This window comes from Bos indicus x Bos taurus, chromosome 15 (genome assembly GCF_003369695.1).
Source record: "Bos indicus x Bos taurus breed Angus x Brahman F1 hybrid chromosome 15, Bos_hybrid_MaternalHap_v2.0, whole genome shotgun sequence".
In the NCBI taxonomy this organism is placed as follows: domain Eukaryota; kingdom Metazoa; phylum Chordata; class Mammalia; order Artiodactyla; family Bovidae; genus Bos; species Bos indicus x Bos taurus.
The window spans coordinates 22,304,612-22,322,842 of NC_040090.1; the positions used below are offsets into that span (position 1 = coordinate 22,304,612).

The following is an 18,231-nucleotide window of genomic DNA, read 5'->3' on the forward strand; positions in this document are numbered from 1 at the left end:
ATTCTTGCCTGGAGAATCCCACAGACAAAGGAGTCTGGTGGACTATGGTCCATGGGGTCACAAAGAGTCAGACATGACTGAAGTGACTTAGCACACAGCACACACACATGATTTGCCCCTCCCCAATCTCATGTAAATAAAATAGAAAATATGGAAAATATAACAAAAATAAAAAACAATTTATTGAGTCCATTTTTGGGGTTTCTATTTATTATTCTTACCTACATAAATAATAGTTTGCTATGAAAACCTTTCCCTAAACCCACACCTTTTGTGATAACATTGCTGCTACTGCTGCTAAGTCGCTTCAGTCATGTTCGACTCTGTGCGACCCCATAGACGGCAGCCCACCAGGCTCTGCCATCCCCGGGATTCTCCAGGCAAGAACACTGGAGTGGGTTGCCATTTCCTTCTCCAATGCATGAAAGTGAAAAGTGAAGGTGAAGTCGCTCAGTCGTGTCCGACTCTTAGCGACCCCATGGACTGCAGCCCACCAGGCTCCTCCGTCCATGGGATTTTCCAGGCAAGAGTACTGGAGTGGGGTGCCATTGCCTTCTCCGTGTGATGACATTATATCCTTTTAAAACATTATAAACCTCCAAAACATGCTGGTTAGAGGCACTGGCAAGTGCTTTCATTTTCTTAAGAACATTAGAAACAAGTTGACAAATACCAAATAATGCATAATGTTTTTTGCTGTTTCTTATGTTCAGATCCTGGCTCTCAACAGTGTAAATGATAAACTATCAGAGAACTGCCTTTAGTTAAGCAAAATTGTAGTGTTCAAAATGCATTACAAATAAAATATTTATTGAGATATTATCCATAAGAATTTATGTGTCCTAAATTAATGGTACCAGCACATTATGAATAGAGTCAGCTAAAAGCTATATTTAACATAAATTCGTGTTGTGCATTTTTCTGGCACCACTATGCTCTTCTCCCAAGCATGCTGGCTAATGGCCTTGTCACTGGAATTCATTGGCTGTTGACTCAATTATGTTTTCTTCACATCCATAAATTGCATATGAATGATAATAAGGTACATAGAGTTCTGATTTCCCTGAAAAGTCATTGCTGCCACGTATTTTTATTGCTGGATCTATTTTCACAAACTTGAGCTATAAAAGCACCAGTGCTTTATCCTCTACAAATACTGAGTTATTTCCAGAGGGCCGTGTTCATAGTCAGGGTATGAAAACCTGCACGTTAAGACCCCCCTGGCAACAAAATTAGGACTTGACTTCATTTCAGTATTTCTATTATTTTATCCATCTAAGTGTTACTTTCTCAAAGAAGCCTTCCCTGACACAGCAGACTAGGTCAGAAAGGCCTGTTACATGATTTTTTACACACCCTGTACTTCAGGGGTGCAACACACTTACAATCAATTATTGGTGTAATCATTTCCTTGACATTTGGCTTCCTTTCCAAAGTGTAAGCCTTAGAGGCAAGGGCTTGGTCTCCTACATGTTTGTATTGGCACCATCTAGCACCATGTCTGACTCATAGCTGGTGTTCAGCATCAATTTCTAGAAGGGATATACCAGAGAAAACATTATTTGTACCTTAAAAAGTTGGGAGATCAACTTCTCTGAGTATGAGACTCAGTGCTGAGTATATCTTCAACCCAGAAAAAGGAAACAATTTAATAAGTGTGACCTTTAAACCTCTTTCATAATGATTGAAAGTCGTCTAGCTGAAAGAATACATAAATACAAATCACCACACTTATTAACTTATGCCTGTGATTCTTTAGAATACAGTATTCTAGTAAATATTTTCTCTTATTACAGCTTCTTAAGAGCGCAAAGGACACAGCAGAGGTGTCAGAAACTAATCGTGCTCGCGGGGTATTATTAGATAGGAAAAAAAAAGGCCTCCTGTCTCTTGGGTTAATATTATTTTAGAAATACTTAATCCCCAGGCTGCTAAGCTAATTGTGGGGGAAAGGCTTATTATTAGTGAAGAGAACAAAACATATGTTCCATGACTGGAAGAGATGATGGGCTATATAGGTCATGGATTCTATTTGACTAAATTACCACTGAACCATATCGTGGATGAGAGGCTGGGGCCAGTGTGGAAGTCCGCATGTTATCTTTCTTTTTTATCTGTACAGTGAGTATGCATATCCTGGCTATTTAAAGCCTCCAGCTCCCATATGAAGAACCATTGTTAGATCTTATTACCTTAGGCATCTTCGCTTTTATGATATATTTAGTATTTTAGCCTCTGCTCCCAAGTGGAATGATTTATGCATAGAAAGCCAAACCAATTTATTTGAAATCTGAACGCCTATCATCAGAAACAACATTTCTAGTGACTTCTTTCCCCAGGGCGGCGGGTAGCAGCATGTCAGCCAGCCACCATGGTTCCCAACAAAAGCCCTGCGCAGCTGGTGGTGGTGGAGGGAGGCTGGACTGAGCAGACTCAAGAGGAAATTAAACTCATGGATCTCATAAGACATACAGAGGTATGCTCTTTAGGACTCCAGACATTAAAGGCTCAGCCTCTTTTATAAGCTTTTAAAACTACAGTATTACATTTTTTTACGTTATGCTATTAATTTATTCTTAGCATCTGGTCGGTTATGACCACATAAGCATATGCCAAGCATTGAGTTGGCATTTGGAGAGTAGCTATCTAAGAGACAGCCAGCTCCTAGGAAAGTCTGTTTTGTTTGAATGGAGACCAGAAATTATGACCTTAGCAAAGAAGAGAAAAAGGCCCAGTGGATATGTACAAAGGTAATTATAATAAGTGTAGTCAAGTTGAGCCTTATGGCTTCATTGCTCATCACTCCTAAGGGTATGTCTCAATCTGTAAAAAGAGGAAGGAGCAAAATACTAATTGCAATGGAGACATTCGGAAGTGAGGAATTCAAAAAAGCAGTTTCAGTCCAGTTGATTAATCAGTCAGGATTGCCAGAAATAAAAAAGTCAAGACAAGAAAGGTCAGCGGTTGAGAGAGGGCTGGGAATAGAGACTGGAGAAAACTTTTTGCTTTGTAAAGTTTTTCATCAAAATGATGTGTTCTTATTTAATAGGGTTTCTCAAATCGTGAAATGTGTTCAATCTAAATCTTAGGCGTGTGCCCAAGTCAAGGTTACTACAAAAAAAAGAAATTGACATTGCTAGAAATATGACTTCTTGCCAAGCTAAGAAGGATAAATCACTGACCAGGGAATGAATGCAAAGCATTGAACTAGGACATGCTTGAAGTAGGATGAAAAGCTGCCTGGCAGGGATCTGGCAGAGTATAAGGGTGGCTGCTGTATTTTAAAAGACAGAGAGTAAAGATTTAAACAACAGTCATGTACATTCCCTTAAGCGTTTCTTGGTTAAAGGAAATGATGTTGTGATTCTAATAAAAAACTCATTTGTTAGATGCAGAGAAATCACTCAGTAGGAGAAACACCATGCACAAATCCAAAAACACATCTCTATTCATTTCTCTAAATTATAAATGAAAGTTAAGTACTTTGCCAAAATAAGTGCCTTATTGTTACTACTCTAATGGCTATTATTGCCTATAGTGATTCACTGAAGCAAGGGGAATTACAGAAGAGTCAGTGATAGGAGATGGTAATGTATTTCCTAAATTTTTTTCAACATAACGTACAATGATAAGATATTCCTGTCTTTCACACACACACACACACACACACACACACACACACACACACTAAACAGACAGTTCTCTAACCATGGCACTCTCTGGACTTTTCTTAACAGGCACACCTTTCTGAAGTCCAAGAACTGCAATCCAAGAGAAATTCTCTCATTGCACCTAAATGTACAGCATTCAAGCAGAGCAACCTGTATAAACAGCCCAATGCAAAACGAGTATGGATTTACCTAAATGGAGGCAGACTTGAAGATGGCACTTATGCCTGGGGCAAAACTATTTCAGAGGTAAATTTAGTGCGAAAGGAGAATGTTTCATAAGGCTAGGTTCAAATGCCAACTCTGACATTTCTAGATTGTTAGATCAGGCAAATTATTTTCCCTCTCTAAACCTCATTTTCTCATCTGTAAAATGGGAGAGTAATACTTTCATCACAGGGTTGAGATGATGATTAAATGAATTTATGTGTATGAAAATCTGGAGCACAGCTCTGCATGACGTAATGTGTGCACCAGAATGACACTTGGCTGGCAGAGAACAATAACAGTTAAACCCTCTGCAGTCAAAGAGTAAAATCGAAACTTCAAAATAATTTAAAATAGTTTTCCTCTTCCATTTTAAGCCTCGTTCACAAAAGCGTGATTATCCTCTAGATATGTTCTCTGTGGGGAAAACCACAGTATTCACTAGAGGAAACCTGTCATATTCTTGATGCCCAGAGTCCGAGAATTATGGCAGACTTTCCACTTTCCAAAAGTAAAAGACTAAGGAAAAGATGAGTAGCAGTTCATTTATTGTTTGCAATATCAGGATACAATTCTCAAATTTGATATTTTGTCTTCAGCTTTAAATAAAAACTTTAGGTACCTAGGAAATGGATTTTGGAAGAATTTCAAAAATTCTTATTTGTTGCAGTGATATCTTATAATACATTGTAAAAATGTTCTTATTATTATTTTGTGAAATGTTTTTTATAATTTTTCTGGGATAAGAGGAAGTCACATAAGGATGAGATGTTGGTGGAGGATGGAGGAAAAGGCAAGACAGTGCAACAGATGAGCCTGGAGGAGTTCATGGAGGCTGCTGGGGCACCTAGAGTGTCAGGGGCATTGCAGAAGGGCTGTGCCCCTCACGGCTGGTGATTCAGAGTGTGATGGAGACAACCCTTCTTTGACAGGGACTTTGAATAAGAACTGTGAAAGCAATTACATCTCAGAAGTTGACAACAGATTTGCTGTGCTTGAGAAAGAGAAAAATGCAGACAATACATTCAAAACTAGGAATGTAAGCAAAGGGACTTTATACACATGAAGAAAAAGAAAGTGATTTTTTTAAAATGAATGAGAGCTTTTTCAGGAGAGAATATCCTAGAACAATTTCTATAAAAAAGCTGAAACGTTTCTCAGAAAATCACAGTTTATTAAATTGTACCTAACCATTGCAACAAGAGCTCATATGTTAGTGAGGGAATATGAAATGATTAATAAATAAAGAGTAGAGCAGAGACAATAGGATTAAAGATGGACTTTCAAACTCAGGAGAGCAAAAACTTAGAGTAACTTTTATAAAAAGTACATATACCTAGTGAAGGAATGACTTTTGGATTTATGTGACTCTCATGTAGCATGTAAAAGGCACTCCATACATATTATTGCATGACCATATAGTTTTTTTATGAGCTTTGTACATAAAGGGCACTGTGCTAGATGCTATAAAGTATTACTCTAATTTATGTGTGTGAAAAGAGTTTGAAAAGTTTATAGTGTAGTATAATCAACAGGTTAACCTCAATAGTAGTGGTAGCAATAGGAGACATAAAATAGCACATGAGCTGTGTTCTCATTACATTCATATTTACAATTGGCAAAACATTTGAAAATACATCCAGCTTTACTTAGGCTTATAAAGAAATGGGCACTCTCATGGTAATAGGAGTACAACTTTTTGCAGGACCATGTGGCTATACAAATCATAAGAAAATGCACTTCTGTTATTGAATCTTATCCCAAGGATATTTTCATGAATTTATGCAAAGGTTATTTGATAATAGTATTTATCATAGGTTATTTATAGCATAGAAATATTAGAAATAAACACAAATAGGGAGCTGGTTAAATGAATTATAGTATGTAGAATGGGATATTATAAATAAAATCAACTTTAGAAAGAATAATGACAGTAAAGATGTTCAAGATATACTAAATGAAAGAAGCATACTATAAAGCACATAGAGTTGAATTCTATAAACATGTATGCACACACATTAAAGAAAAAGACTGGATGGATTTTATTTTTGGAAGTGTTTATTGGATGGTCTTATTACTGGTGATCTAATAGAGACAGTCTTTCTTTATTATGTGTTTTTCTATGTGTTCCATATTTTGTTATGCTGAACCCAGATTGTAAGAAGAATGCATTTGCTAAGGGAGCTGCCACTCCTTTTAGAGAAGTACTAATGGCACCCCACTCCAAAACTCTTGCCTCGAAAATCCCATGGACTTTCCCGTGGTCCCTGAGGGTCAGACACAACTGAACGACTTCACTTTCACTTTTCACTTTCATGCGATTGGAGAAGGAAATGGCAACCCACTCCAGTGTTCTTGCCTGGAGAATCCCAGGGATGGGGGAGCCTGGTGGGCTGCCGTCTATGGGGTCGCACAGAATTGGACATGACTGAAGCGACTTAGCAGCAACAGCATGTGATGAAGGTCAGATCAGCAATCCATGCAGGAAGATCAATAGTAGTTCAGAGGAGGGAACATCGTGCCCACCTGGGGTGAAGGAGAAAGCTCCACAATGGACTCGATCAGGACCTCTGATGGAATTTGATCAATGGGCAAGAGTCAACATTTAGGCAGAGTAAGGATGAGGAGCAGCACACACAGAGGTATGGGTGTTAGATTCATAAACCAATTAAGTATTAATAGATGGTACTTGAACTAAGAAATAGGGAGAGATACAGACAACTGGAGAAATTGTTTAAAAGCATGTATGGTGGAGACCATATACTCTCTGCATAGTCTACGTGGGCTGCCATAACAAAAAACCACAGACTGGGTGGCCTAGACAACAGAAATATATTTCTCACACTTCTGGAAGCTGGAAATTCCAAGATCAAGGTGGCATCAGGGTTGGTTTCTGATATGGACTCTCTTTCTGGCTTGCAGATGGCTGACTTCTCACCACTGTGTGGTCACACAACCTTTCCTCTGTCCTTATGTGGAGAGAGAGAGCACACTCTAATGTCTCTTAACCTGAGTGTTGGGGAGGACACAGTTCAGTCCATTACACTACCCCAGACTAAAGCGCAAGAGCACTAGTTGTCTCTGAATAACAATGGCATAGTAAAGCCAATGTTTGGAGGAGATTAATATGGGCTTGGTGTATAGAAGGATACTTAGGCAATGTCTAGATAGCTTTCTGCACATCATTTCTTCTTTTGTTTTGTTAAAAAATGCTCTTTCTAATCTCCTTCCTTTCCTTTTCCATTCTGTTTTTGTTTTTAGGGATCTGTTTGAGATTCTTTGTGATCAATTAGAAATGTGTCTTTTCAGGCTATCAGCCTGTAAAGAATACTCCAGGAAAATGGACTGTGGGTATGAATACAGGAAGAGTAGGGTTCAGATTTTACGGTGAATCTGGCTAACAATGCCGATTCCAGAGAAGCTCAGAGTTTCAGTGGCTGGTACTTTTACCTGAAGAATGAGGAACAGAATGCTTTTCAGAGTGCTTCCCTCTACTTTCTACAACGAAACCCCCAGATGGTGTTTGAATCCCTTAATGCAGGTTTTCCCCTCAACTTTTTTCACTGCTGTGGCTATTCTGGATGATTTAACCACATTCTTCCTACTCAGTCTTTGAACGTGGCTGGCGCATCTCTCATCTCCAACTGATGTAGGGTCATCTGTCATCAGTGCCTCCCCCACCCCCACAGGGTTAGTGGTTCTTTCTTCAGGGCCATCATATTTCTCTGATTTATGACTATCCAAGCCCTTCCTTCTATGGTCCTACAGCATCTGTCTTCTCCCATCCCTGCAATATCTTTCCTATTCCACAGAATTTCAAAACCAATGTGCTCTCTCACAGCCAAGCATAGTTCTGAATGCATGAGTGGAAGCTGAATGAATGAGAAACAGATTTTTTTTTTTTTAATTTGTAGAGGGCAGTACCTCATGTCCTCAGGGAATATGAAATAGTTCTGTGGTGCCCATGTGTACCACCCTGAGAGTACCGGGTCTATGAAAACTCACAAAATAGGTGAAGAATTATGTAAAGAACATTGTTCGTCTATTATGAGCTTTTGTTATTGCAGAATTTAAACATGTAATTTATATTACCCACTTTAAAGGAGGAACTTGAGTAAATTTACATGTATTTGAAAAGCTGAGAATTAAGAACATCATTAAAGGTCAAAAGTTAACTGGACATTTTAGAACCTAATTGTACTGAAATGTCTTTTTTTCCTCCCAAATTTATTTTTTTTTAAGATTTTTGTAAACTCATTAACTGAGTCTGGTGTAAAATAGATCTTCGTGAAAACCAAGTGAAACAGCTATAGATTTAACTCCTGTTTGTATTTGGTATATATTTCTATTAAGTAACATTCATTCCCTTGATTATAATGGGCTTCCTAGGTGGTGCTAGTAGTAAAGAACCTGCCTGCCAGTGCAGGAGACATGAGAGGCAGGTTCGATCCCTGGGTCAGGAAGATCCTCTGTAGGAGGGCCTGGCAACTCACTCTAGTCTTGCCTGGAGAATCCCATGAACAGAGGAGCCTGATGGGCTACAGTCCATAGGGTCACAAACAGTAGGACATGACAGGCAACTTAGGATGAATTTAACAATTTAGCATGAAGGCGCCCACCTAATTATAAACAGGAAACACAATTTCTATAGACTAGTGACATTTTAGTGGTAAAGTAAGGGAAAATATAAGAGTTATCCTTATGTAGGATTTTTTTCAGGGCCTCCCAGAGTGGCACAGGCAGTAAAAAATCTGCCTGCAATACAGGAGACCCGGGTTTGATCCCTGGGTTGGGAAAATCCCTTGGAAAAGGAAATGGCAGCCCACTCCAGTATTCTTGCCTGGAGAATTCCATTGGCAGAGGAGCCTCATGGGCTACAATCTGTTGCAAAGAGTTGGACGAAAGTGAAGCGACTTGGCAGCAACATCTGGTTTTTTTCAAGCTGCAGGAATTTCTTCCAGAGACCTATCTACATATTTCTAGGACAGCTCCCCACTTCTCCCAGTCAAGGTAGAAACTCAGTTATCATCCTACTCTTTGGTTGCCTTGGAGCGGAAAAAAATACATAATATTCGCTGCTAGGACTGAATTGTGGCCCCCCTTTTCCCACTTCCAATTCTTATGCTAAAATCCTAACCTCCAATGTGATTGTATTTGGAGACGGGGCTTTGAAGAGGTAATTAATGTTATGTGACCTTAAGGGTGGAGCCCTAACCTGAAATAATGTGCGGGTTTATAAGAAGAGAAAGACAGATTTCTCTGTCTTCTCCCATCATATGAGAACACTACAAGAAGGCAGCTGTCTATAAGCCAGGAAGAGCTCTCACCAGAAACCATATTAAACCACAGCTTGGTCTTGACTTAGCAGGCTCCAGAACTGGTGGTATTCGTTTAGGCAGCCTACGCAGAAGATAGCTACTATTACTACGGAAAATTTAGGAAAAATTTTATGAAACTGTATGAAACCATGTGAATCTGTTGTAATTAGTATGAAATTTTGGATTATTTGAAGAATAGATTATTGTTATATTTTCTAATTGTAGAACAGCATACAGTCATTTTTGCATTAAAATTAGAAACAGAAAAAGCACCAAGAAGGAAATGAAAATTCTGACTCCCACAAATAACCACAATTATTATGATTTTAGTAGATCTATTCACATGGTTTCTATATATTTATACATTTGTTTGCCATTGTCATCATGTTAGATTACATTAATATGTGTAATTATTCATCAAACAAGCTCATGTAACTTTTTGCCTGCATAATTTAATATTCTTTATCAAAACATTATTTTCAATGGCATCATCATATTCTATCAAATGGTTGGATTATTACTTACTCATCCAGTTTTCTATTGTTTGCCATTTAGATTGTTTCTAATTTTGCTATCATAAAACATAATCCAAATAACATATCTACACATAAATCCTTTTAAAATTTCTGATTATCTCTGCCAAATAAATTCTTAGAAGAATTTCTAGGTCAAATTATGTAGATGTGCTGGAGAATTTTGACAGCTATCACCAGATTGTTTTCTAGGAATATTTCAGCACCTGATGCTCCCACAAGTTTGAATGAGAGTTCCTACTAACATGCTGTTTACATGAGTAATCAACAATGCTAATTGCAGTCACTTAGAAATATGTATTTGCAAGTTGACAGGAGAGAATGTTATATCTGTGTTTCAATTTATATGTCATTAATTACTTGTAACAGTGATTTTTATTTGTTTTGCTTTATTTTTACCATTTATTAGTAGTCTGTGAATATTTTTCACACTAATATAAATTTTTTTTTTCTATGGCAATAAGCTATGCATAACTTGGTCAGATTTATTATAACAAATTTCCAATTTGCCACAGTATCTGAGAGATTTTTTAATGTGCAGAAATTAATGTATCTTTAAAAGTTTGTTCTTACTTTTTCAAGTTCCAATAGTATTTTACTATCCTTATATCATATAAGACTTCCCTGGTCACTCAGATGGTAAAGAATCTCCTGCAATGTAGGAGACCTGGGTTTGATCCCTGGGTCAGGGAAATTCCCTGTAGACGGAATGGCTACCGATTCCAGTATCTTGCCTGGAGAATTCCATGGATAGAGGAGCCTGGTAGACTACAGTTCATGGTGTTGCAGAGTCAGACACAACTGAGTGACTTTCACTGTTTCGTGTCATAAGAGACACAGATGTATAGAACAGTCTTTTGGACACTGTGGGAGAGGATGAGGGTGGGATGATTTGAGAGAATGGCTTTGAAACATGTATATTATCATATGTGAAACGAATCACCAGTCCAGGTTTGATGCATGATACAGGGTGCTCGGGGCTGGTGCACTGGGATGACCCAAAGGGAGGGGATAGGGAGGGAGGTGGGAGGGGGGTTCAGGATAGGGGACACGTGTACACCCATGGCGGATTCATGTCAATGTATGGCAAAACCAATACAATATTGTAAAGTAATTAGCCTCCAATTAAAATAAATAAATTTATATTAAAAATAATAATAAAAATAAAAACAACAAACACACAAAAAAGATTCATCTGATTTTTTCTTAAGATTTTTATAATTGTCTGTTTCCCTCTTTTTAAATTGTGTGAAACTTTTTTCTGGTGTAAAATTTGAGTGAAGCTATTTTCTCTGCTTTATTTTGGGCTTAAAATTACTATCTCAGCCCTACTTACCGAATAATCATTTTTGTTCTTCCCACTGAGTTGGAATACAAACTTTCTGATTATATATACTGAATTCTTATTAGCGTCTTCTTTTAAGTTATCTGATACTTTTAGAATTATTATAGTTTAATATACTTTAAAATCTGATAAGAGTTTCCTATTGTTGTACTTTTCAGTTTTACTTAATTTTCCTTGCCTGTTGATATTTTTAAAAATTTCATTTATGTATTCATTTGTTTTGGCTGTTCTGAGTCTGTAGCTATTGCTGCCCAAGCTTGTCTCTAGTTGTGGCAAGTAGGGGCTGCTCTCTAGTTAAGGCGCGTGGCCTTATTGAGGCAGCTTCTGTTGCAGAGCACGGCCTCTAGTGCATGTGGGCTTCAGTCGTTTCAGCCTGTGGGCTTAGTTGTTACAGTTTCCTGGGCTCTAGAGCAGAGGCTCAATACACAGGTTTAGTTGCTCCATATAATGAGAAACCTTCCCAGAGTAGGGATTGAATTCGTTTCTCCTGCATTGGCAGGCAGATTCTTTACCACTCAGCCACCAGGGAAGCCATGTTGATTTTTCTGGTCGACTTTTTTCTAGTTGACTCAGCACCCTAAAATCATCCTACAAAAGTTTTGACTATAGCTGTGTTAGGCTATTACTTTCATAAGAATTGACACCTTTTAGAATATTCGATCTTTGAAGCCAGATTGAATTGTGTGACATTGTTTTATATATATATATATATAAATATTTTTGTCCTTCAATAAAATTTTAAGATTTTTATAAGGGCCTAATATTTTAAATTAATTGTCACTCTGAGCAGCTTTGATGTTGGAATGAACTTCCCCTACTGTATTTCTTAAATACATATCTTTGGTGAACAGCAACAAAAAACAATCAATGATTTATAATTTATTTTGTGCTTGACAACTTTATTAAGCATTCTTTTTGTTAATTTCTCATCCATTTACATAAATTTTCTAAGAATGATATCATATTAAGCTCATATGGTGATGATTTTACCTATTCTTTCAGAAGAACTATTTCTTTTATTTTGATTTTGTTTTATTGTATTGATTAATTAAAAGATGCTTGGTCCTTGGAAGAAAAGCTATGACAAACCTTGACAGTGTATTTAAAAAGCGGAGACATCATTTTGCTGATGAAGGTCCGTAGAGTCAAAGCTATGGTTTTTCCAGTACTCATATATGGATGTGAGAGTTGGATCATAAAGGAGGCTGAGTCCCGAAGAATTGCTGCTTTAGGACTCTGGTGTGGTGAAGACTATTGAGAGTTCCTGATGCTGGGAAAGATTTCGGGCAGGAGGAGGAACGGGCAACAGAGGATGAGTCAATGAGGCATCATTGACTCAATGGACATCAGTTTGAACAGACTCTGGGAGATAATGAAGGACAAGGACGCATGGTATGCTTCAGTCCAAGTAGCTGCAAAGAATTGGATACGACTGATGACTGAACAACAACAGAAATAGTAGTAAAAATAAATATCCTTCAGTTCAGTTCAGTCGCTCAGTCATGTCCGACTCTGTGGCCCCATGGACTGCAGTATGCAAGGCTTCCCTGTCCATCACCAACTCCTGGAGTTTATTCAGACTTATGTCCACTGAGCCGGTGATGCCATGAAGCCATCTCATCTTCTGTCACCCACTTCTTCTCCCACCTTGAATCTTTCCCAGAATCAGGGTCTTTTCCAATGAGTCAGTTCTTTGCATTAGATGGCCAAAGTATTGGAGTTTCACCTTCAGCATCAGTTCTTACAATGAATATTCAGGACTGATTTCCTTTGGGATGGACTGGTTGGATCTCCTTGCAGTCCAAGGGACTCTCAAGAGTCTTCTCCAATTGATGTTCAAAAGCATCAATTTTTTTGGTGCTCAGCTTTCTTTATAGTCCATCTCTCACATCCATACATGACTACTGGAAAAACCATAGCTTTGACTAGATGGACCTTTGTTGGTAAAGTAATGTCTCTGCTTTTTAATGTGATGTCCACTTTTCCTCCAAGGAGCATGTGTCTTTTAATTTCATGGCTGCAGTCACCATCTTTAGTGATTCTGGAGCCCCGAAAAATAAAGTCTGCCACTGTTTCCATTATTTCCCCATCTATTTGTGATGAAGTGATGGGACCAGATGCCATGATCTTCATTTTCTAAATGTTGAGTTTTAAGTCAACTTTTTCACTCTCCTCTTTCACTTTCATCAAGAGGCTCTTTAGTTCTTTGCTTTCTGCCATAAGGGTGGTGTCATCTGCATATCTGAGGTTATTGATATTTCTCCCAGCAATCTTGATTCCAGCTTGTGCTTCATCCAGCCCAGCATTTCTCATGATGTACTCTGCATAGAAGTTAAATAAGCAGGGTGACAATATACAGCCTTGGCATACTCCTTTCGTGATTTGGAACCAGTCTGTTGTTCCATGTCCAGTTCTAACTGATGTTTCTTGACTTGCATACAGATTTCTCAGGAGGTAGTCAGGTGGTCTGGTATTCCCATCTCTTGTAGAATTTTCCACAGTGTGTTGTGATCCACACAGTCAAAGGTTTTGGCATAGTCAATAAAGCAGACGTAGATGGTTTTCTGGAACTCTCTTGCTTTTTCCATGATCCACTGGATGTTGTCAATTTGATCTCTGGTTCTTCTGCCTTTTCTAAATCCAGCTTGAACATCTGGAAGTTCATGGTTCATGTACTGCTGAAGCCTGACTTGAGGCAGAAATTGATAGAGTTCTTCAGGCACTCTATCAGATCTAATCCCTTGAATCTATTTGTCACTTCTACTGTATAATCACAGGTGATTTGATTTAGGTCATACCTGAATGGTCTGGTGGTTTTCCCTACTTTCTTAAATTTCAGTCTGATTTTGGCAATAAGTTCATGATCTGAGCCATAATCCACTCCCAGTCTTGTTTTTGCTGACTGTGTAGAGCTTCTTCATCTTTGGCTGCAAGGAATATAATCAGTCGATTTTGGTATTGACCATCTGGTGATGTCCACGTGTAGAGTCTCCTCTTGTATTGTTGGAAGAGGGTGTTTGTTATGACCAGTGCATTCTCTTGGCAAAATTCTGTTAGCCTTTCAACTGCTTCATTTTGTACTCCAAGGCAAAATTTGCCTGTTATTCCATGTTATCTCTTGACTTCCTACTTTTGCATTCCAGTCCCCTATAATGAAAAGGACATCTTTTTTGGGTGTTAGTTCTAGAAGGTCTTAAATATTCTTAATGATGGAAAAAAGAAGAAACAGGATCTTTTCCCCTCCATAAATAGAAAGTTGGAATGCTTTGTTTTTTGTTTTTTCCTTTTCCATGTCCCTTTTTAGTGATGTTTTACATTTTTACTTTCCCTATAAAGACTTATTTTAAAAGTTTAAATTGATTTATTTTCTAACCATTTTTTATAACAGTTATATCATGTTCTAGTGATCTTCCTGCTTAATATGAGTCATTTTATACCATGACTTTTCCATAGTGAAGGAATTTCATTCTTTTTTTTAAATAATCTGAAATGTATCTGAGCGATATGTTTTCTGAATTTTTCTACATATAAGAATATCTTTTGTTTCCTGTAACCAAAGTAATAATTTAGCTGGAAACTGAATTCTTACACTGAAACATTTTCCCCTAAAAGGTTCATTTTCTTTAGTAGTCATTGTTGCAGAAAACAGGTCTAAACATAACTGAATTTTCCCCTCTTGTCTGAAATTCTTACTTTTAACCCAGTTAAAGTTAAATATTAGTCATTTTTTCATTAACTTTGCCATATCTTGGGTTAACCTATTTGATATGAAGACATGTTTGAAAAAAGAGGATTTTCTTCTGTTTTTTTTTTAATAATTTCTAAAATTTATGTATTCTGAATTCTTCTCCACTAATATAGGTTTAATATCTGATGTCCTGATGTGACAAATGTTTAACTTTTCTCTTATAAATTTTGTCTTATTCTTCCTCTATATCCTAGGAGATTTTCTCAACTTAGTCCTCTCTAATGCAATTTGATTTTCTATAATATTCAGTCTGCATTTTTTCTGTTTTAAAGACAGAGTTTAATTCTACTGCTGAATCTTTCATTTCATTGCCTCTCATTCAGCTCTCTATTCATATCAATTTAAAACTCTGTTTCTTCTCTTACCAGCTGTGTGACCTTGGTTATGATATTTAGCCTCTCTCTTCTCCATTTTTCTCACCAAGAAAAAGAGGATCATAATTATTCCCACAAAATAAAATTAGATTATCCTTAGAAACTTTTAAATAAGTTTCTAGCCCATAGAAATGTGCCAGTAAATTTAAACTGCTATTATGATGATCACCATCACCATCACCATCATTATCTCTGCCTGTGTCTCAGCAATGCTCCTTTCCTTTAAGCTGTGGTCATCTCACTTCTGTGTGTGTGTGTGTCTGTGGAAGTCATATTTTATTAAAATTTGAGGGAGCACAATACAGATACTCTAAAATGTATTTGTGCTCTAAATCTTTTAAAAAAAACCTCCTCACCTTGTGTACAGATACTGTTTATGTTGTAGAATATTTTCACAATCCTCTTATTGCTGAGGTTCATTTTTCTATTTATATCTCCGTGTACAAGGAGAGCTCTATTGACAGGAGACACTAGTTCTCTTTTGCTCCCCTAAATTTTGACTTGGGAACTGTAGGATCCTCCTGTAGATCCTGAATCAGAATCAAATTGCTGCTGACTGGCTACTATTCAGCAAGGGGTGTAGGACTGCATTTAAGTCTTTCCTCCCACTGCTCCTGTCTGACTACCTCCTCTACAATGGGAATGTATTCTGGGATAATTTCTGTTACTGCTCAATTCAGTGCATCCATCCCTTGCTCAAAATACTGGGTGAAAAATTCAGTCTCTGAATTGCATTATCTCATGCAATAGAGAGATTGTCTCTTGTCTTCCTTCATATTTCTGAACCATTTTCCAGATGCAAGATGCCATAAGTTGCCCAGGTCTACAACTCAATTGCTGTGAGTTGTAGCCCCTAATTTTATGTATAAAAAGAAGTATTAGGTGACTGGGGCTCATGCGAACCTGGCTCTTTCATTTTGGGAGAGCTGCTGTCTGGCCTGGATGATAGGTAAAAGTCATACAAGCAAGGTGTGTGGAAATGTCTTACTTTCCTCCTGCTTGCTTATATGTTCTGTCTTAAAGTCTTATGCACACTAATGGAACCACCCTTAGGGGTCTGGCAACAGGTTCAGTGATCTTTTTTAAAACTGTTGACACTTTGCATCTGGGCATGTGTTTTTTTACTGTTTCAAGGAAAATTGAAAGAAATTGAATTAGGCTCTAACAGATAGATTTTTAATTTACCAATTAAAAAAAAAACAACTTTGATGATAATAGAATCATAGAATCCAAGAGGTATTAGACTAAAACTTTGATTTTATAGTTGAAGAGACTCTTTCATGGGCACATTGCCTGACTTGTTTGAGGTCAGACAAAGGCCAGAACCAGGTCAATGCTTTTGTCCTTCTAGCACCTTGCTCATTGGAAAAAAAAAAAAAAATTTGAGCTATTCTCACAAATCTAGATTCTTCAAGTCAAGATCTTTCACACTGAGCCATTTCTTGAACAGCAAGGAGTCTCTTCTGTATGGAAAAATAGAGAACAATGTAACTTATATGCAGAGTACGTCATGAGAAACGCTGGGCTGGATGAAGCACAAGCTGGAATCAAGATTGCTGGGAGAAATATCAATAATCTTAGATATGCAGATGACACCACCCTGATGGCAGAAAGCTAAGAACTAAAGAGCCTCTTGATGAAAGTAAAAGAGGAGAGTGAAAAAGTTGGCTTAAAGTTCAACATTCAAAAAACTAAGATCACGGCATCCAGTCCCATCACTTCATTGCAAATAGATGGGGAAACAGTGGAAACAGTGGCAGACTTTATTTTGGGGGGCTCCAAAATCACTGAAGATGGTGACTGCAGCCATGAAATTAAAAGATGCTTACTCCTTGGAAGGAAAGTTATGGCCAACCTAGACAGCACATTAAAAAGCAGAGACATTACTTTGTCAACAAAGGTCCATCTAGTCAAGGCTATGGTTTTTCCAGTGGTCATGTATGGATGTGAGAGTTGGACTATAAAGAAAGCTGAGTGCTGAAGAATTGATGCTTTTGAACTGTTGTGTTGGAGAAGACTTTCGAGAGTCCCTTGGACTGCAAGAAGATCCAACCAGTCCATCCTAAAGGAGATCAGTCCTGAGTTTTCGTTGAAAGGACTGATGTTGAAGCTGAAACTCCAATACTTTGGTCACCTGATGCAAAGAACTGACTCATTTGAAAAGACCCTGATGCTGGAAAAGATCGAAGGCAGGAGGAGAAGGGGACGACAGAGGGTGAGATGGTTGGATGGCATCACCGACTCAATGGACATGAGTTTGATTAAACTCTAGGAGTTGGTGATGGACAGGGAGGCCTGGCGTGCTGTGGTTCACGGGATCGCAAAGAGTCAGACACGACTGAGCAACTGAACTGAACTGAAGAGAACAAGAAGGACGAGTCTACTGAAAAGCACTGAAGTTCCTCACTGTCTAACCGCATTAAGGAACATTTGTAAACCCTTCTCATCTCCTTCTATTCCTCTTTCTTTTCTTTTTAAATTTTTATCAGAGTAAAGCTGATTTACAATGTGGTGTTAGTTTCAGGTATACAGCAAAGTAAATCAGGACATATACATATATCCACTCTTTCTTTTTTTTTAAGATTCTTTTCCCATATAGGTCATTACAGAGTATTGAGTAGAGTTCCCTTTGCTACACAGTACACCTCTTTCTAGCAATTATAAATAAAATGAATACTTATATCATGATAATAGTTCTCTTCAAGGAGTTGCTTCTTTAATACTTAAACATGCTGTGACACCCCACACCCACCCAGCATGTGTCTCTTTGTGTTTCAGCTGCTGAATGACTGCTCCTCTCGTCTCAAGCTGGCCCACCCGGCCAGAGCACTGTACACCCCCGACGGAGAGCCAATTCACTCCTGGGATGACATAGAGCGAGACATGGTCATCTGTGTGTCTACAGGGCGTAGCTTTAGAACTCAGCAAGGTATGAGTGATGATTTCTTTTCCATCATGTTTTTGAAGAATTAAAGCATTCACTTGTTTCTTCAAAGAGCCTTTTTTTTTTTTTTTTACTGAATTTTATATCCCATCAT

The 18,231-nt window shown here is 37.9% G+C and overlaps 1 protein-coding gene across 3 annotated transcripts in view; it reads left to right on the forward strand.

Annotated features, from left to right (window-relative positions):
* Positions 1-18,231, forward strand: part of DCDC1 (doublecortin domain containing 1) — a 471,483-nt gene that overhangs the window by 449,551 nt on the left and 3,701 nt on the right. For all 3 annotated transcript variants that reach the window (XM_027562739.1, XM_027562740.1, XM_027562741.1), the window contains 3 exons: positions 2,340-2,476; positions 3,738-3,917; positions 17,972-18,122. In XM_027562739.1, the coding sequence (XP_027418540.1) occupies positions 2,340-2,476; positions 3,738-3,917; positions 17,972-18,122 (468 nt within the window). The remainder of the gene's footprint in view (positions 1-2,339; positions 2,477-3,737; positions 3,918-17,971; positions 18,123-18,231) is intronic.